General features: G+C 39.2%; 1 protein-coding gene across 6 annotated transcripts in view; it reads right to left on the reverse strand.

Moving 5' to 3' along the window:
• LOC126461919 (intersectin-1) overlaps nucleotides 1–22,150 on the reverse strand; it is a 310,794-nt gene that overhangs the window by 28,419 nt on the left and 260,225 nt on the right. For all 6 annotated transcript variants that reach the window (XM_050096034.1, XM_050096037.1, XM_050096036.1 and 3 more), the window contains 3 exons: nucleotides 15,789–15,872; nucleotides 11,900–12,055; nucleotides 11,681–11,818 (listed from right to left, as the gene is read on the reverse strand). In XM_050096034.1, coding sequence (XP_049951991.1) covers nucleotides 11,681–11,818; nucleotides 11,900–12,055; nucleotides 15,789–15,872 — 378 coding nt within the window. The remainder of the gene's footprint in view (nucleotides 1–11,680; nucleotides 11,819–11,899; nucleotides 12,056–15,788; nucleotides 15,873–22,150) is intronic.

The raw sequence follows: 22,150 nt of genomic DNA on the forward strand, positions 1-22,150 counted from the left end.
AAAAATGGCTACCACAGAAGTTTGGAAGGAAAACATAGGTGCAAAGGAGGTCACTGTGAAGAAACCATGGGTAACAGAAGAAATGCTTCAATTGACTGCTGGAAGGAGGAAGTACAAAAATATCCCGGGAAACTCAAGAATAGACAAATAAAAGTCACTGAGGAATGAAATAAAAAGGAAGTGCAGGGAAGCTAAGACGAAATGGAAAATGTGAAGACGTTGAAAAAGAAATTATTTTTGGAAGAACAGACTCAGCATACAGGAAAGTCAAAACAACATTCGGAGACATTAAAAGCAAGGGTGATAACTTTAAGAGTGCACTGGGAATTCCACTGTTAAATGCAGAGGAGAAAGCAGATAGGTAGAGAGAATACATTGAAAGCCTCTATGAGGGGAGAGATTTGTCTGATGTGATAGAAGAAGAAACAGGAGTCACTTTAGAAGAGATAGGGGATCGAGTATTAGAATCAGAATTTAGAAGAGCCTTGGAGGACTTAAGATCAAATAAGACAGAAGGGATAGAGAACATTCCATCAGAATTTCTGAAATCATTGGGGGAAGTGGCAACAAAACGACTTTTCACATTAGTGTGTAGAATGTATTTGTCTGGCAACATACCATCTGACTTTCGGAAAAGCATTATCCACCCAATTCCAAAGACAGCAAGAGCTGACAAGTGCAAGAATTACTGCAGAATTACAGCTCATGCATCCAAGTTGCTTACAAGAATAATATACAGAAGAATGGAAAAGAAAATTGAGGATGCACTAGATGATGATCAGTTTGGCTTTAGGAAAGGTAAAGGCATGACAGAGGCAATTCTAACGTTGCGTTAATAATGGAAGCAAGACTAAAGAAAAATCAAGACACGTTCATCAGATTTGTCGACCTGGAAAAAGTGTTCGACACTGTAAAATGGTGCAAGATGTTCAAAATTATGAGAAAAGTAGGGGTAAGCTGTAGGGAGAGATGGGTCGTGTACAATATGTACAACAGCGAAGAGGGAATAATAACAGTGGACAATCAAGAATGAAGTGCTCATATTAGAAAGATTGTGAGACAAGAGTGTAGCCTTTCGCCCCTACTGTTCACCTGTACATTGAGGAAGCAATGACTGAAATAAAAGAAAGGTTCAGGAGTAGAATTAAAATTCTAGGTGAAAGGATATCAATGGTATGATTCACTGATGATATTGCTATCCTGAGTGAAACTGGAGAAGAATTACATGATCTACTGAATGGAATGAACAATCTAATGAATATAGAATATGGACTGAGAGTAAATTGAAGAAAGATGAAGGTAATGATAAGTAGTAGAAAAGAGAACAGCAAGAAACTTAACATCAGGATTGATGGTCACAAAGTAGATGAAGTTAAGGAATTCTGGTACCTAGGCAGTAAAATAACCAATGACGGACGACAAGGAGGACTTCAAATGCAGACTAGCAATGGCAAAAAGGGCACTCCTGGCCAAGAGAAGTCTGCTAATATCAAATATCGGCCTTAATTTGAGGAAGAAATTTCTGAGAATGTACGTCTGGAATACAGCACTGTATGGTACAGAAGTATGGACTGTGGGAAAACTGGAACAGAAAAGAATCAAAGCATTTGAGATGTGGGGCTACAGATGAATGTTGAAAATTAAGTGGACCAATAAGATACAGAATGAGGAGGTTCCACACAGAATCAGAGAGGAAAGGAATATGTGGAAAACACTGATAAGGAGAAGGGACAGGATGATAGGACATCTGTTAAGACATGAGGGAATGACTTCCATGGTACTAGAGGGAGCTGTAGAGGGCAAAAACTGTAGAGGAAGACAGAGATTTGAATACATCCAGCAAACAACTGAGGATGTAGGTAGCAAGTGCTACTCTGAGATGAAGAGGTCAGCACAGGAGAGGAATTCGTGGCAGGCCGCATCCAACCAGTCAGAAGACTGATGACAAAAAAAACACAACTAAGTATAAGGACTTGCTGAAAAATAATTTCTCCAAATTTCTTATGTGGAAACTCTTAAATGTTTTTAAATATAACTAATACTATTAACATTCTACATCTTTATTCTTAATGTTTCCATAATTGCAGCCCTCTGCTAGTAGAGGGCTCTGAATTGTGTGTGTAATATGACAGTGTGTAACATAACTATGTTGGTGTGCGAAAAACAGTGTGCTGTAATTGACTTCTGAATTTGAAGAGTTTGTACACACATGGAGCACCCTCTTCTTCAGCATGACAATGCCAGAGCATACACGACCACCGCAACACCTGCAGCAATCTAACACCTTGGGTTAACTCCCTTTGATCATCCTCCAGAAAGTCCTGACTTGCTCTCATCCGTTTTTCATCTGTTTCCAAAACTTAAAGAACACCTTCGAGAACTTCATTGTGGTAGTGGTGAAGTGGTGCAAGCAGAGATGAGGTTGTGGCAAGGTCAACACAGTAAAATATTCTGCAATGATTGTATCAACAAACTGGTCTCTCATTAGGAGATATGTTTGTCATCAGAGTGACTACATTGAGAAATAAATATGTAGACATGGAGAATGAAGATGTAGAATTTTAATGAAGTTTGTTTTATTTAAAAAGCTTGGAGAGTTTTCACATAAAAAATTCAGCAGCATTACTTTTCACTATGCCATTGCATTTCGACATTTGTGGACAAGACAGGAAATAAAAGCAGAATGCTTAACTCCATTTTCAAATGTTCCTTTAGAAATGAAAATCAAGGGTTGTTGCCCAATTTAATTCTTTCACCACTGCAACAATGAGTGATATAGATATTAGTATCAGTGGTGTTGAGAAACAGCTGAAATCATTAAAACTGTACAAAGCCCCATGGTTTGATGACATCTCTATCAGACTCTGCATCGAATTTGCAGCCAAGTTAGCCCCTCTTTTTGCCATAATATACATTAGATCACTTGAACAAAAAACTGTTGCCCAGTAGTTGGAAAAAAAGCACACGTCATCTGCCTACAAGAAAGGTAGCATAAAATTAACATGCAATTTCCTTGACATTCCTTTGTTGTATACTGTTAGAATATATTCTGAGCTCAAACATAATGTTCTCCTCCATGCCAGATAGTACTGATTCCAAACACATCAGTCATGAGAAACCAAACTTGCACTATTCTTACAAGACATCCTGAAAGGCAAGGATCGAGGCAGACAGGTACGTGCCACATTTTTTGACTTCTAAAAAGCATTTGACTCAGAATAGCTTGTTATTAAAAGTATGATTGTGTGGTGTATTAAGTAAAATTTGTGACTACTTGGTACAGAAACTTATCTTGGATGTAAAGTCATAAACAAATGTAGAATTAACTTCGGGTGTGTCTGGAGGAGTGCGTTGGGACTCTATCTATGTTATATACTAATGACCGTGTAGGCAATATTAATAATAATGCTGAACATTATTTATAATGAGTACTGTTTGAAAATGTAAGATATAAAAGTGATGTTAAAGATTGGTGACTGGCTTTAAATGTTAATGTAAAAATTTTGCATTTCACAAATTGAAAAGAAAAAAAAAGTTGTATCTTGTGAATAAAATATCAACGAATTACAGTTGGAATTCAACAACTCGTATAACTACATAAGTGTAAATTGTAGAGACATGAAATGATAAGTTGATGGCAGACTTTGGTTCATGGGTGAATAGTAGTGAAGTCAATCAGCCTACAAAGAAAATGCTTATAACATACTCATGTGATCCATCCTAGGGTACTGCTCACATGTGTTGGACTTGTACCAAATAGGATAAATAAGAATAATGAATATGTACACTGAAGGGCAGGATAAATAGTCACAGGTTTGTTTGAACAATGGGAAAGTGTCATGGAGTTGCTGAAGAAAGTTGACTGGTCGATGCTGGAAGAGAGGTGCAAATTATCATGAGAAAGCCTGCTTACAAATTTTCAAGACCTAACTTTAACTGAGGCCCCATGAATATGCTACAACCACCTATGTATTGCTAATTACTGTGTGCACAGAGGCATTTATGCTCTATACATGAAAGGAACAGGAAGAAGTCCCAATAACTCGTACAATGGGAAGTACCCTCTGCTATTCACTTCACAGTGTCTTGTGGAGTATGGATGTAGATGTAGAATACTCATGTGATACTTCTTAGAATATTGCTCAAGTATGTAATATCCACACCACACAGGACTAACAGGGGAGACTAAACATGGAAAAAGAATTTCAGAATGAATGGTCATATGTTGGTTTGATCTATGGGAGAGTTTGACAAAAATGTTGAAAAACCTGAACTGCCAGACACTTTAAGATAACTTGCCAGTTGTCCCTTGATGGCATATTTACGAAGTTCAAGAAACAGCATCAATTGGCAAATCTAGGAATATATTACAACCTCTTACATGTTATTTCCACAGGGATCTTGAAGACCAAGAACCAGTACCAAGTGAGGAATCTAAAAATATACCACAACCATGAATGTATCATTTTAACAGGGACATTGAAGATAGAATTACACTATTTCAAATGTACAAGAGAGAGAGAGAGAGCGAGAGAGAGAGAGAGAGAGAGAGAGAGAGAGAGGGGGGGGGGGGGGGCGGGAGATTAGAGTTTAAAATCCCATCAACATTGAGGTCATTAGAGACTGAGCAGAAGCTCGGATTACAAAAGGACAGGGGAGGAAATCAGCCACGCCATTTTTCAAAGGAACTATCCTGGCATTTGCTGGAGTGATTTAGGGAAATCATGAAAACCTAAATCTGGATGGCTGGATGGGGATTTGAACCATTGTCCCAACAAAAGCGAGTCCAGTGTGCTAAACACTGCACCACCTCACTTGGTAAGTACACACAGAAGCATTTAAGTAGTCATCTGCCCTGTTCTATACATAAATGGAATTGGAACAGTCATGATATGTCGTTCAATGGAAATTAACCTCCAACAAATGATCCACAGTGATTTGCAAAGTATATATACATAGATTTATCATCAGTGCTCTGAATCATATTTTACCATTACAGAGTCAACTCTTATAATGTACACACAGCATTGCCCAACACAGTGTGTCACAACAACAAACTGCCTCCATCATCAGAGTCATCAGTTTTGACGACATGTTGACTTGGCTAGCCAGCTGTGTCAATTTACACTCCCAATGGGCCCCCATGATTCCCTGTGTTGGTGAAGTCTTCTGCAGTTGGATAGTAGATCTCATGAAAGCTGCTTGCCATCTGTACCATCTCTGCCAGAATTACCTGGAGTACAATTTGATGATGTTCTTTTTGGTACTAGTGTTATCCTTGTTTAACTGAAGAAGAAATAAGTTACTCATTACGGCAGAAAGTGTCTACGTCTACATCTACATCCATACTCTGCAAGCCACCTGACGATGTGTGGCGGAGGGTACCCTGAGTACCTCTATCGGTTCTCCCTTCTATTCCAGTCTCGTATTGTACGTGGAAAGAAGAATTGTTGGTATGCTTCTGTGTGGGCTCTAATCTCTCTGATTTTATCCTCATGGTCTCTTCGTGAGATATACGTAGGAGGGAGCAATATACTGCTTGACTCTTTGGTTAAGGTGTGTTCTTGAAACTTTAACAAAAGCTCGTACCGAGCTACTGAGCGTCTCTCCTGCAGAGTCTTCCACTGGAGTTTATCTATCATCTCCGTAACGCTTTCGCGATTAATAAATGATCCTGTAACGAAGCGCGCTGCTCTCCGTTGGATCTTCTCTATCTCTTCTATCAACCCTATCTGGTACAGATCCCACACTGCTGAGCAGTATTCAAGCAGTGGGCGAACAGGCGAACTGTAACCTACTTCCTTTGTTTTTGGATTGCATTTCCTTAGGATTCTTCCAATGAATCTCAGTCTGGCTTTTGCTTTACCGACGATCAACTTTATATGATCATTCCATTTTAAATCACTCCTAATGCATACTCCCAGATAATTTATGGAATTAACTGCTTCCAGGTGCTGACCTGCTATTTTGTAGCTAAATGATAAGGGATCTATCTTTCTATGTATTCGCAGCACATTACACTTGTCTACAGTGAGATTCAATTGCCATTCCCTGCACCATGTGTCAATTCGCTGCAGATCCTCCTGCATTTCAGTACAATTGTCCATTGTTACAACCTCTCGATACACCACAGCATCATCTGCAAAAAGCCTCAGTAAACTTCCGATATCATCCACCAGGTCATTTATGTATATTGTGACACTCCCTGCGGCACACCTGAAATCACTCTTACTTCGGAAGACTTCTCTCAATTGAGAATGACATGCTGCGTTCTGTTATCTAGGAACTCCTCAATCCAATCACACAATTGGTCTGATAGTCCATATGCTCTTACTTTGTTCATTAAACGACTGTGGGAAACTGTATCGAACGCCTTGCAGAAGTCAAGAAACACAGCATCTACCTGTGAACCCATGTCTATGGCCCTCCGAGTCTCGTGGACGAATAGCATGAGCTGGGCTTCACATGACCGTCTTTTTCGAAACCCATGCTGATTCCTACAGAGTAGATTTCTAGTCTCCAGAAAAGTCATTATACTCGAACATAATACGTGTTCCAACATTCTACAACTGATCGACGTAAAGAGATATAGGTCCATTGGTACTCGATATATAGATGAGCCAATTATGCCATGACTTAGAATTCCCTTCAAAAGTGTGGTAAGATTGCACTACAGAAGTCACCACCAAAAGGTTGTTCAACAAAGAGTTCTAGAAGACAGAAAACGTGATTGCTACAACAAAAAATAGTTGACTGAAGCTGCTAACACCAAGCAAGCTGATCAATAACCAAGCTGTAAACTCACTAATTACTACAGAGTCTGTGCGATATTTATTTAGCCACCTGGTCTTCCTGCTGCTAGTGTCTACACAGTATTGCTGGCTTGTTTGAATGTTTAACCCCGTGGCAAGCGCTGAAGATAATTACGCCAGTGGGCACATGCGGCACTCAGTGCTGCCGAACATCAAATACCATTTAAATGACAATTGTTTTAGTTTTCTGGTAGAATTTATAGTAGTAGTTTTGAGCTACAAGTAAGATCATTATAGATGAAGATTTCAGTGCTATTACAGGCCTTTATTAAAGCAAGTTTTACAAAAAATGTGTAGTGAAGAGAAATGAAAATACTGTTAGTCATAATAAAGAACCAGACATCCAGCTAAAAAAAAAAGTCATGAACACACATCACGAATCACACACTTTGTTCCTCTGGAGAAGCTCTGTCACAATGTTGTAGCTGTGTTGCTTGCAAACAAATCTTTTCAATTGTTGCAAGTCACAGTAGTTTTGTTTTTTACCACCACATAGATAGCACCTTCTAACACCTCTTTGTTACTTATGGGGGCTAATCGATAGGATGACAGAAATCCTTATGTCCCTCGGTAAAATAACAAGTTAAGCCCCTTTTTTCAACTGACTCTCCATTACAGCCAAGGCCAGGTTTGTGAGGCACGTTCTTCTTTCAAATCTTTTATCTGATTGTCTTTGAAGAACAGTGCTTGAGAATCAATTCCAGCAATATCCAGATACTAGAAAAACAATGTCAAGTGCTAACTTCTTATTGTCCTGTGTGTGGAGTAAGATGTACACATGTAATCAACAATATCTACACCACCTTTGGTTGCATTGTAGTCTGGCTTTACGGCAGACTTTCCTTTAGAAATTTCTGTTTCATCAGTCTCACCACTGACGGTAGAAAAAGCACAACCTTGTTTCTTTTCGTTCAGCATGAAACAAGACAGAAGTCATCCTGAAATCTGAAAAGACAGTTTCCAGTTTCCCACGAATTGTTTGGCAAAAATTCTGGAGGAATTTCCTTCTTGAGCTTTTACAGTGTCCCGATGATGGTTAGCCCATTTTCTAGTAGATAATGTACTATAGGACAACTACTACAATACTTGTCTGTAGTTACATTCCCGTCAGTGCCCTTGATTGGTTCAACTAATCTCTTCACAATATCCATAGGCTATTTAGATGCAAGATATAGTCCAGGATTCTGTCTGCTGCAGTACACTTCAAAACTACTAACGTAAAATGTCTTGCTATCGCATAATGTGCACAACTTCAAACTAGTCTTGGCAGGCTCATTGGGCATGTACTGCACAAAACTACAAAGTCCACAAAAATGAACAAGTATTTTGTCTATGGTTGTGAGCTCCCCTGGGCTGTAGTTTTTTCTGCAGTTGTTAAAAAATGCAGAGGAGATCATGAATGGCAGCAATTTTGTCAATTGCAAATCACTCTTTTGTCACTGAAGAATCGTCAAACCTCAGTGACCAGAGCAAGAACAGAAAGCGCTTTTAGGTAAATGCTGCCCTGATAATAATCTTTCCTGTGCCATTTGATGCCTACAGCTCTAATACGTTTGCACACTCTCCTTTTTGGACAGCAATGAGAAACAGTGCTCCTACGAGAGCCATTATTTCAGAAGCAGAAGTATTTCTGCAGTCTCTGTCACTTGCGTAAAACACAGATGAATCTTGTTATCTATATATCTATTGGTGTTCGCAACAACATAGTCAATTATCTTAGGATCAAAAAATTTGAGAAACTTTCAATTTCAGTTTTAGTTCCTGTAGCATTGCGTTTCGGGCCAGGTAAGACTTAGATTATGTTCTTACGCTCTGTTTTACCTGGCACCACAACGGATTATTTATCCAGTGGCACTCATCATTTGGTAATTCATTCACTTCATTCCCACCACTGCATGATTGTTCAGATTCATCAGAATAATCTGCAGCCTCTATTATTTCTGCTGCGTCATCACTATCAAAGAAATCAGCATAATTCTCTTTGTCAGATTGTTCTAGAAGAAGGCACTAAATGTCATCTGGCGTCAATCCTTTTCTTTGTGTGAACCTTCTGTTGTGACTCGCCGATCTTTCAAAGTGCCGCCGCGCAGTTACGCGTGTCCTCTACATGCGGCGCTGTCTGCCAGCGATGCAGCAGCAGTGCCACCTAAGTTGCCAGCCAGCCAGCGGCCGCTAGACTTGAACTCAGTTATGATTTGACTGTTAAAGTGTACACATGTCTTACTCTGTTTACTTGATCTGTGACTTTCATGTATTGCGTCTTCCTTGAAATATATTGGTTCAACTTGAAGTTATTACACCTTCAGGACAATATGAAAAGTATAATGCTAATCTTCAGCACTAGTGTAGTTGGCCACTTCACAGATAAGCCATGGCTATTATGAAGGGTGTTATAATGCAATAATAGTGAAACTTGTCACATGACAATATCATCAAAGTATACCTAGCCCCATTGTTGTGTGCTTGGCATGCTAACTTAATTACATAAAGAAAACTGAATGCTGCCATCCACCCGCCGCTTGGTATAAGATGAACCAATACAGAGTTTGTGCTGTTGTCAAGCTTTTTCCTGAAGAGAATGAAAAGCATGCAACTTTGAAAGTCAGTGGTTGACGTCAGATGTAGCATCAGACGGGGTAGAACTCTGAGTGTTTTTTGTTGGATGAGGCAAGGTTCCACTGTGATGGGTATGTGGATGCATAGAATTAATACAGGGCTATGGAAAATCCACATGAACTGTACAAGTCCCTTCAGCACATGCAACAAATGAGTGAGTGGTGTGCAATGTCATGTAGGTAAATTTTCATCACATTTGTTCATGGCACAGTGGACAGTCAGTGCTAAATATAGATGGTGTGACACATTGTAAGCATTATACTTTAAGACCAACTAAAGTGTGCATGCTTTCAGAAGGACTATGATACAGCTCATGCAACCAAACAACAGCATGACTTGCTCGGATCGGTGTTTTCATGGACAAATAATTTTGGGGGTGTTCAGGCCTCCTTGGTTTTCTGATTTATACCTGACTGATTCTTTCTTGTGGAGATATGTTAAGTATGCTTTTTACAGAGCTCACCCCCATGCTTTTCCAAATTATGAAAAGTAATTGAACAATGTGTTGCTGCAATAATTCAACTATCATTACAACATATGTTTCAAAACATGCAATCTCATAATCAATTATGTGAGTCATGTAATGGAAGTCACTTTAAACAACTTTCGTAATTAGACATTTTCCTATAAGATTGTATTGCATTTTGAACACCCTATACACAGTGGTGGATACGGAAAAACCTCAAGGAGGGGGCACTAAAGATGTCTTGAGCTACCTTTACTTTTACCGTAGTAAAAAATAATCAATTCACATGCAATGTTTAAGAAAGTTTTATTTAAACTGATAATACACATAGACAAGACAATGCCATATTTTGATAAAAAAAGTTACAATTAATACTTCACAGTCAATTGATCACTCTCACTCTTCTCTAATCTTCCACTTGCACTTGCTAAATCTATACCTTTTTACTTATTCATTCTTCAGTCTTAATATTTCTGCTTCTGAATGTAAACTAGCTTCCTATTCAGTGAATAGTCCGCATTTATAATGCTACATATTGAAGGTGCTATGTACAAGAAAACAGTAGAATATTAGCGACTTTTCTCGAACAAATGCCAGACAGAATAACGTACTGAGATCACTAGAACGGCCACTACTTTTCTCATAGGTGTGTGTTAGCTATCTATGTGCCAGACAGAAATGTATAAAATATGATTATGCGGACAGACGTGCTACATAGGAAAGCACAACTACTCGATAAGTTGATTCAGTTGAGTCAACTGATGAAAGAAAGAAACAAATAGCATGCAGACTGACTGGTGGGGGCAGTGAGGGTGGCAATGCGGGTGGCCCCACAAGGGGGAGGGGAGGGGGGGTTGCAACCCCCCCCCCCCATATGTATCTGCCACTGCCTGTACAAGTGAAGAGGCTCTAGAATATTTACTTGGTGCAGAAGGAGGGAAACTAAGGAGTTAGTCTGGTGCAGAATATGCTGGCATCATACAGAGCTATACTGATTCAACTCTGAAGTCTATCCAGCATAATTTAAGTGCAATTCATTTTGAGACCGTGATTTTTAAGATGATACCACATACATTGTGCTCCAATTGTCATAAATCTCTGACATCAGCCACTACTGACAATGTCTGTGGATGTCATACCAATCTGACAGACCTACACTACATAACAATGAAGAACTAAGCAAACAATATTGTGAGCATAGGACTAAGTAAATGGCTTATTTCATGCAAGAAAGATAATTGATTATAATATTTATAAGCCTAACACCCATTCCTTTTCCTAAAGAGCAGATATAAAACAAATGAGAGTATCAAATACAGTGTGAACACCCTGAATTAGTAAACACTGAAAAAATAAACAATCATTTTATGAAAAGATACTCTAACTATCAGTAATTGTGTTTCCCTGATGATTCTAAGAATATATGGTCAGGTTAATGAAAAAAAACAAAAATATGATACCAAAACTTTATTGTGGTTAATTTTCTTCTTGTTAATGAGTTTGTTAGAGATGGAACATGTCTTCATAGAAATGTTGCTGAGTTTCACCTACAATGCCTTAAAGAAAATGTCACAGAACTTGAAACAAAGTGACCACAATGGGATTTGACACCAGCTCTCCTCAAATAAGAGAGAAATTTAGTACCCATGTACCGCCATATTCAGTCAAGAAATAATAGTTTGTATAAGTAATATAACTAGTCTATTTGAAATGCTTCAGAGGTACAAACATGATCTTCTATGGAACTATAGCTAAATAATAATTAAATATGAGTTTCAACACTTACCTTTTTATAGATTTTAAATGAGATACCAGCATGCCTTTCAAATGAGAATGAGTGAGTACTGCCAAGAGATTTTTGTGGCTGGGCTAAGAGCAGAAAATCATTCATCAAGAATGCAACCAGTTCTTTCCCACTTTTAGCCTGATAAAATAAAGAAATATTTTAGTTCCTTTGTAAGCAATCATGAAAGAAAAAAGTATCTTCATGTTTTCTTCCACATACTTTATGCAGAATGCCATGATGAAGGAATTTTCTGGGTCCTAGAGAATTTGTAAGAGAATTAAAAATTAACTGCTCCTCCAAGCCATCACAATGGATATGCCTCTGAAGCCATTCTAATCGTTCTGAGTTCTCTTTTTCTCTCACACCTTCATTTACCTGAAAACAAAAGACATGAATGCACTAATTCTGTACAAACAATGTAAGGCAAAATAGGTACAAACAATATATAGTTAAGAAAAATTTGAGTAGTTCATCGAGTGTGGTTATAATAGATTTGTGCATAAGTTCATAGTGCTTTTGTTTTGCATTGTGGTATTCCAGTTGCTATGGTTTATTTATCAACTATTATTTTTTATTTGTAGTTCATTCACTATTGCTATTTGAGTTTACATATTGTTATTTTGTCATTTGGAGACAGTAAGTGGAGCTGTGGACACCAAAAAAGGGAGTGCCAAGTGGTGAAATCTGATAATTTCCAACATATTCATCTATATTAGTTCAACAGAATAGTGACAGCAGCAGTCATGTATGGGGAAAACACTGTTGGATAAATCATGGAAAGAAAACAGTTTTCTTATTTTAAGAAGGAACAGTTTAACATTAATGACTCTTGTTCAGGAAGGTGTTTGTGATTTGATAAAGATTGTTTAAACACATTAATCCACAATGATCCATGTCAGTGTACATGGGAACTGGAAAATGTGATGAACTGTGATGATTCCACCATCGTGCAACATTTTTGTGCAATGGGGAAGGTTCAAAAATTGGGGGTATGGGTACCACATGCTCTAAGCCAAAATCACAAAAAACAGCTAGTGGTCATAAGTGTATCCCTGTTTGCTCATCACTTGGCTTGTTAAAAACACTGACCATTCCTATGCTGTATCATTACTGGTGATGAGAACTGATGCCCTTATGCTAACATAAGAAAAAGAAAGGAATGGTTGAGCTCAAACAATGTAGCAACTCCTCATACAATTCGCCGAGATGTAACCGTACCTGCTGGCCGCTGTGGCTGAGAGGTTCTATGCACTTCAGTCTGGAACTGTGCTGCTGCTACGGTCGCAGGTTCGAATCCTGCCTCAGGCATGGATGTGTGTGATGTCCTTGGGTTAGTTAGGCTTAAGTAGTTCTAAGTCTAGGGGACTGATGACCTTAGATGTTAAGTCCAATAGTGCTTGGAGCCATTTGAACCTTTTTCTTTAGCCATAACTGCTGACATTCCTTGTCAACAGCTGAGACGTCTTGCTCACACAATCCAAGAACAATGACCAGGAAGACTTCATGAAGTGGGAAGTCATTCCATACCCACCTCATTCCCTTGATCTTGCCCTCTCAGATTTTCACCTTTTCTGCTCTCTATTAAACAACCTTCAGGGAACTTTCTTTCCACATGAAAATGCACTCCAACCATGGCTTGACATGTTCTTCACTTCAAAACCACATAATTTTTATAATCATGGAATTGAGAAGTTACCTGTGTATTGGTGGACTGTTGTAAGTACTAAAGGAGAATATATTATTGATGACTAAAGTCTCTATTATAAGTATCTGTTGTGTTTATTAAACTTATGGAAAAAAGTTACAAACTTATGCAGTAACCTAATATATTGTACCAAATTTTATTCCTTCATGAATACCTGTACAGACCCAGTCCAACTAAGTATAAATAATGAAAATTTCCAATCAGTCAGTCAATTGACAAAGTGGGAAGGTAATAACCACTTATTTCCAAAAGTGGTGTGATCAACATGAAGTGTCTTCAAAATAAAATATTATTTGATAGAGAATGAGGGAATAGTTATACAGAAAGTAGAAGAATAAAACATTTCATAAGTCAAGGATCTTTCAGCAACAGTATTAAAAGTATTCAGTGATGTAATTTTCCCATTAACACCAAAACTTTACAGAAGTTCATTAGAGTTTGGTGTGTAAAACACAGAGATTGTATGAGCTTCTTATTAACTATAGAACCATCGCTTTGAAGTTGACATGAAAATTAATGAGATTTATTCAGTTTCAATTTCAAATTTTATATTTTGCAGAACATTTGTAAAATTGTACCATATTCAAAACAGCATGTCAGACATAATGTACTTGCCTCATAATTTTACCCATTGATGGAAATGATATTGAAAGTCATTCAAAGTTAAGCAATGTAGTCCCTCCTGTGGTTTTTGTTTCATCTCTTTCCTGTCATGAAAATGCCCTATGCATCCACCCAGTATGTCCTGTCACAGGCATATCCTAGCTTATCAGAAGTAGGCCCATCTATTAATGCAATCATTATCATATACTAACTCAACTGAAGCTTCCGTGCTGCCTTCTATGTGGGCATGACTGTCAAACAGCTGTTCACCTGTATGAATGATCACAGCCAAACTGTGGCCAAGACCAGAGTTGACCACCCAGCAGCAGAATATACTGCTAAGCACAACATGCTTGACTTGGATGCTTCACAACCTGTGCCATACAGATTGTCCACACAGTACCAGTGTCTTTAATTTACATTGATGGGACTGTCATTGCAACACATCTTTCAAACCTACAATATTCCTAGCATCAAACTCTAATAGCCCATGTCCCACATCCACCTCCACACCGATTGAGTGCCTCTCACCTAACCCTATTAATCTACACTCACATTTTCCTCTCCACAGTGTACCTCTTCCTGTATGTTAAATACCCTTTCTCTCAACACACCCTTCCTCTTCCCTGTGTGCCACAAATGAATCCTCCTGCATGCTGCAGGGAAATCTCTTCCGTGTCATATGCCTATCCCATCCCCCTGCAGCCTCTCCCTCCCAGCCATTAATCATCTCTCACCCACTTGACCAAACACAACCTCTCACCATAAGGGCTGCAGTATCAGAACAATGTAGTCAAGTGTTTGGTATACAGTGGAATTCCTAAAAGAGACAGGACGATAAAAGATGGATCTGTGGATACAGTGGAGTGGAAGATGTAATTAAGACAGTATTGAGAATGAAACAGAGGTGGACAGAACATGTAGCCTGATGAATGGATGGCAGTTGAACCAAGGAAGCTTTTTTACTGAGCTCCAAGAAATAAAAAGGACTGATACTGAGATGACATCCTAGTGGAAGGCGGCTGTATTGCATTAAAAATATACAGCAGCAATATGGGTGTAAATAGCTGAAGACTGCAATAAAAAGAGAAGTCTCGAGGAGTCCTTTATTGAACAGAGGGTGTCAACTGGCTGGTGATGATGATGATGATGATTGTGATGACTGAGGGACAAGTGTTTCATTGATATCAGAAGAGAGTGAATTTGAGTGATTTGTATGTTCCTTGGCCTTTAGAGGTAGTTTATTAGTTTATAATACATTATGAAGAAAACTCTCAGGTTAGTCAGTTCCTGTGATCACTACAGTCTTTAGCCCCCCCCCCCCCTCCCCGCCCTGCCACTGCCACCACCAGTAGCAATGAAGGTCACATTAAATTTTATTTGTGGATGTTTTAGTTTTTCAAATAATCCTGTCAACTATATGTAATATTAATAAAAGAAAACTAAAAAAAAAAAAAAAAAAAAAAAAAAAAAAAAAAAATAATCCTCAGATCATAGGCGTCACTGGATGCAGATATGGAGGGGCATGTGGTCAGCACACCACTCTCCCGGCCGTATGTCAGATTCCGAGACCAGAGCCACTACTTCTCAATCAAGTAGTTCCTCAGTTTGCCTCACAAGAGCTGAGTGCACCCTGCTTGTCAACAGCGCTCGGCAGACCGGATGGTCACCCATCCAAGTGCTCGCCCAGCCCAACAGTGCTTCACTTCGGTGACCTGACGGGAACCGGTGTTACCACTGTGGCAATATACATAATATTAATATAGATTAATGATGCTAATGATACAAAAATTTCTTTACCTGTCTACAGAACTCTTCAGCTTTGGCCAGTGCTTCCTGCAAATTCTGGTGGTCTGGATGATCTGCTGGAGTGTACTCCAAAATCTGAAGAAGAGATGGCCGTAATTTGCATTTGATTTGATTGTAATGCAGAATTCAGATACAAACAAAAATATAAATATAATAAACAGTACTTTTAGAATGTCAACAGACATATCCTATTAATAGAAAATGGCAAATTTGAATATTTTTTAATGTTGTATGAACTAGATCACATAGTCTGGCATCAGAAACCTAGGAGGTGGAAATGAGTTACTCCCAAACTTTTATCAGGAAATCCACTCAAGAAGACAGCAAGTAAACAAAATCTGGGTTGGGGGCAGGGGAAGAGGGGTTGTAACTTTGGCAGTGCTGGGTAACTGTAGACAGACAACATAACATTAACTTATTTTGAAATTTGATTATTTCCTCACATTACCTATATAATTCCTTTTGCTGTTACAGATTGGAGATTGTGAAGAATTGCAAAGATGTCTATGTGCTATTTCGAAAATACTCAGGAACTCCTGTGCCAGTCTGAATCAGAATCACCGGTTACTGTAAGCTGCAAGAGAATCCAGTCAATGATCACTGCAAGTAAAACAAGAAGGGCCACTGCACACTGACCTCCAAAAACAATTGCAGGCTGATTCAAATATGACAATTCTTTGTCATAAAGGCTGTGTATCAATGTACACATCAAAATGGCATATCACAAAGTTTATAAATATATTCACAATACTGTAAGAGAATCTGGGATTGAAATACTGGAAAAATGTCACCATTCTGAACTTCCAGCTTTTGATTTTCTGCAGTATTGTATATTTCATGGCATGCAATACTTAATGGAAAGAGATGGCAAACATCTTGGTTGGTGAAGAGCAGTTAAATCGGGCAGGACAGTTGATCATGGGTAGAGTAAAAAAAGCTTTCAAGCTTACTATACTTGATACATGCAATGAGGAGTGTCAAATGGCTGGACAAAGTCAGAATTATAATTAAGGGAGCTGTTACTGATTTGCTTGCACATATGCTAGATATGATGTTAACAGCAGATGTACATTCATGGGAAAGCTTAATGTTGCTGCAGCTGCCGAAGCCAAGAAGAAAGTGTATATACAGAGGGCAGTGGTAGTCTGAAGCATAAGACTGTACTTAAGAAATCAGTAGACCATTTAGTTGTGATGTTGAGTCAGTACCCAACTGTGGGACCGTGAGAATACTCGTATTCTGAAATACAGCATACTCATAATTTTGGCTTGTGCTAGATAACAATAGTTCTTTCACTGAAAGAACAGCATCGCAGGTCATTAATGAAACAAAGGAACTACCAAGGAGAATAGATTTATAAAGAATGACCATAAAAATGAATTTGGTGTCCTCTGAAGTGAGTACTTCACTGCTAGAACTGCTGTTACATATTTCCGAAAGTCTTGATGGCACCTTGCCTACTGTCGTGATCACAAGTATGATTACAGGTGCTACAATACATTACCTGACCATGTTCCTTGTTGCAGCTGATATCACTTTGAAAAAGAAAGAAATGATTAGGAAATTAAATGACTTTGGAGTGTGCTGCTCATATGATAAAGTTTGCCGTTTCACATCATCAGCTGCCATTTCTGCAGCCAAAGGGAATATTTGAGGATGTTTCTCTGGTAATAATGGTGCTCTCATACAGCCAGTAGTATATAATTTTGATTGGTGAATTTCATGATCAAATGGTCAACTTGTTCCATGTTACTTCTGTTAACCCAGACTGCCTTTGTGAGTAATACTGCTACAATGTCTAAATCAGAGAATACCATTCCTTGTGTAATAAAGAAAAAGCTTCAAAATCCTTTTGTTGCTGATGTTGAAGCTCAGAGATATCATGGTCCTATGAAAGCTTGAAAGCCACAAATTGAAATGATAAGAACAGGGCAGTGCCAACAGGTACTGGAAATGCAAGACTTATCTGCTTGCAGAGCACAACAGTTGGATTGCCAGTTCCTATGTGCCATTGTTTCAGAAGAAGACTGCACAGAATTCAATGGATTCAAAACTCATTTGTGTCAAGAACAAGGACACACACTAAGGTCTATGACTGCTCCAGCATAAACACCCCTTGTCAGCCTGATACCTTCACACCCTGAAACCATGCTCAACACTGTGGTGGAGGTCAAATGACTCACAACTGATGCATGCCAAGAATATGTTGTGCTTACGACAGACCAGGCATTATATTGAGTTGCAGCTGGATTAACAGGGGTCTTACTTCATGCATGTAACAAGTTTGTTCTATGGCTAGTGGGATGCACACACTCATGCATTTCATTGGTTGTGTTGAAACTCTAAGGGCAAACAGTGGTCTTCAAGAACTTATAAACAGTACATGAGGTGGTGTGGCTCATACGCTGCTAGGAAAGAAATTTCCTCAGAATATCCATGCACTACTAATTGTAACCAAACAGCTGCTGAGAAATATTTTGAAGGCTTAAACAATTAGAGGCTATGCAGACCTTTCAGCAGCACTGGACATGAAAGTGGCATTCAATGAAATAACTAAGTGGTGGGTAGACTGTCTTATCAAGCCAGTGTTCATAACAGTGGCCTTCATTAGAACCAAACAAGAAGGAGATTTTCTACTACATCTCTGGGCAGTGGAGGAAATCCTTCCCTATTTTTTGCAGCTAACCACTTCAACTGTCTGAGGTGTTGCTTGTACAATTGAAGAAGTGCGAAAAAATGGGCTAACCCTCAAATGCAAAAGTTTGGAGATAAGTGTTGCCATCTGTTGCTGGTATGGGAACTATCAAGACTGACACTGGTCTCACCCCTAAATATCGCATTAAGATATTTAGGGGTGAGACCAATGTCAATTTTTATACTTTCCGTACCCAGCAACAGATGGCAACACTTATCTCTAAGCTTTTACATCTGAGGTTCAGCCCATTTTTCTGTATATGTCTTCAATTTGAGATCTGTGGAAAAACTACCTGACCATGTCTTGCAGAAATTTCTGAAGGACAGTATGTGATACGACACAAACCAGGATACTAGAATGCTACTTGGAGTGATATGTTCACTAAAAATACACTTATACAATATGGAAATGTTGAAGGTGGCAGTATGGGTCAAACTCATAATTCACCTATGATGATGATATGGACTCACAGTTTCCATATCTGCAGTCAATTGCTTGAAGGCAAACAAGATGCGCAGAAATGACAATGAAAACAGATCTGTCAGATATCATCAGGAAGAGACTGCAGTTAGGAAGAAATCTGATCATTGTGGGCAAGAGAAGCTATGCAAGGCATTGTTTTGGTGCATCTTGGACCAAAGTATACAATGGAAACATGTTGTTAGTAACAAATTAGGGGAAAAATCATATGGTCAAATTTCTGACAGTGTGTTTAATTCCATTATATTTTTTGTTTTCTTCCTGTATTTTGGCATTTCAGGACTATAAAATAAAATTGTCCAGCAGAGCCACGGTTGCATCCATTGAATATTGCTTTTACATATATTTTTCACTAAGATGCCCTCATAACATGTTAAGTGGAAGCCATTTTCACCTCAAGAGCAATTTTTTAATTCTGCCACTGAATCTGGGAAGAGAAAGGAAAGGGTAGGTGTTAACACCATGTTGAAGTAGAATATATTAGGGATGGGGGACACGCTAAGGCTGAACGAAAATGGCAAATGGTATTGGTCTTTCCTTTCTAGAGTATCCTTGCATCAGGAAAACTATGGTTAACCTTAAAAAGAGAAGAGGGTCTGAAATCCTCTAATGTCTTTCCAGATTTAGGTTTTCCATAACCCTGAATCTGGAAGGGCAGACAGGAATTTCAAACACTCTCCTCGTGTATGTCAATCACAGGCAGCCTTACTCAGTTTAAATTTGGGAAGATATATACTTGACATTGAAATGGAATTCCAAAATATACCATTTGCAGGAATTTGGTACAGGAAAATTTGTTTTCAGAATGTACACTAGAGACATACACTCTGATGTGCAAAACTTAAGGACGAAACTAACATCAGCATAATGTGTCACTGCCATGTAACATAGTCAGGTGAAACTTGGACCATACGTAGAAATAGCTGCTTCATATGGTACAGACAGTAACAGAAAGAAATATGTAATGAAATTGAGCCACAGTAAATTTGCTGTTTTGAAGACCGCACCGGAGCATCTAGTGTGAAGCAGTCGCCCTCTGTTTCTGGCGGTGGTGCCGCTGTGGCAATCGCAGTTTTGGTGTCTCTCTGTGGTGGAAGAAGGGGAAGATTGCCTGTTCGCGTGCATTTAAGGGGCACTATGAGCTCGCTAGGGGCGAGTCTGGTCAGTTGCTCAGCCGGGTCACAGTCAGTGTCTGTCTGTTGTCTGGAGTGCTAGTATGTATTAGGCTGCCAGTCTGCTTGAGTTTGTTCAGGCAATGATCATTGGCAATTAGATCGGGAGGTTGGTCAGTCGGAGTGAGTCTTGGTCAGTCTCGTGTCACCAGTTGCTGGCCTGTCTCTCATTCACATTTGTGCGGCAGTTAGTGTCTGTCTGTTGTCGGAATGCTGGCGGCCAGTCTGCTCGAGTTGCCCGGGCAGCGGTCATTGGCGGCTGGATCGATCGGTTGGTCGGTCGCGCACTGAGACACAAGATGACTTGTCTGCCTTGAGCGTTGGCGCATGTGAGGTTGCCATGTGAGTCCAGTGGGACGCGCCATATAGCGGGGAGGTAGTGGCTTCACGGTCGACATGAGAGCAACAGGCGTCAACCCACGACATCGGGCTGGCCGGTGCAAGCTGTGACACCGTGAGACGGGAGATTGGTGCGCCTTCCTGCATCCGTTGAAGCGGCTGGCAGCGGATGGTTCAGGAGAGCGTTGGGGGTGCTGCGCCAGGTCTTCACCAGAAATTGCAGTTTATTATTAGGTTAAGTGGTTGGAGATATGTTGTTTTATTTACTTGTTAAATTCTACTTGTTTTCTTGGTGCGGTCACCAGCCGCTTTGTTTTGGGGTCATCCCACCATTCTTCTCCATTTTCCCACCCACCAGAAGGTGGTTATTTATGAATTGGGTGGTCCATTTTTCCCTTGTGGAGTAGGGGTGGGTTAAAGCAACCTGCGGTTCGGGTTGTTCAGTAATCTCCCTGTCAATCTGCCATACGTTAATAGCTGCCTCTGTCATGCTTGTCAGATTCAGTGTTAACAAATTTATTGCTTGAAGTGTAATGGCCGAATTCCTGAAATATGTTTTTATCTTGCCTATCATCTTCAGTGGCAGTATATGTGTAATGTAGAGCATGTTTGTATATTTTATGTAAGACTGCATTTCATGGGTTTTTTATTTAAATGGTCATTTTGGTATATAAAGTTGCCACCCTTCCAACATAAGAGTCTTTTTTTTTTTAATCAAGTTGCACCTTCGGTGCCAAGTTAATATATATTTTTTTAATGTTAGTGTTTTGTACCATTTCCATCCCTCCTACGAGGTGCATAGTTTATGTGCTTGTGTGAGTTGTTAAAATTTTTAGTTTACAGTAATCTGGTGTGTTGCAGATTTGCACCAGTGTAGTCTTTCATAGGTTGTTGTGAGCACTCACGACTACGGCCATGTCAAAAGGCAGTGGCAAGGTTCTCAGCCCGAAAGCTCATGCTGTCAAAATTTGTTCTTTCTGTCTCTGAATAATTTGTAACTTGATATTTAGAGGGTGCTTTCTGATTATAATTTTAAATCTGTAAAAAAAAGGGGGGGGGGTGCTTTTAGGAATAAAATTTCCATTTGTTGAAAGAAATTTAATTTGTTTTCATCAGTTACCCACTGGCAACTTCTTCCACATTCACATAGTGTGATTAAATGTGTGAATGTTCTTGATGAATCACTAATAAATAAAGTAAATTCTTAATAAAAGGTTTTGAAAGTAAATACATGGTTCAGAGATGGAGAGAAACAATGCTTTTATTCAAAGTCAACAATTACATTGAAGTCACTGTGGTTTATGACGGTCCCCTGGACAACAACAAAGGCAGGACACAGTTCTTAATAAGGTGTGTAACCAGCATGTATAGCAGTGCGTACTCTGCAAAGTGCCAATTTATTTGCCAAACATTCTTTCGTTTCAAGAGCTCCTCCACCAGTGCTCTTTGGTGCAGTCACCCACTGCCATCCATAAAAATGTGGTCAGCATCAAAGGCACCCCTAAAAAGACATACATGGGGGAGGAGTACAGTAGAACAATAATGTTTACTTGTGAGTGTGCCATGTTTAAAGATTTGGAGGTCTCCTCACACCATAACATCCGGATTATCAACATGATCATGTTCAAAAATGTTCCTGGATGCATTTGGTGTTCCCACCTTGCACC

Source organism: Schistocerca serialis, chromosome 1 (genome assembly GCF_023864345.2).
Source record: "Schistocerca serialis cubense isolate TAMUIC-IGC-003099 chromosome 1, iqSchSeri2.2, whole genome shotgun sequence".
Taxonomy (NCBI): Eukaryota; Metazoa; Arthropoda; class Insecta; order Orthoptera; family Acrididae; genus Schistocerca; species Schistocerca serialis.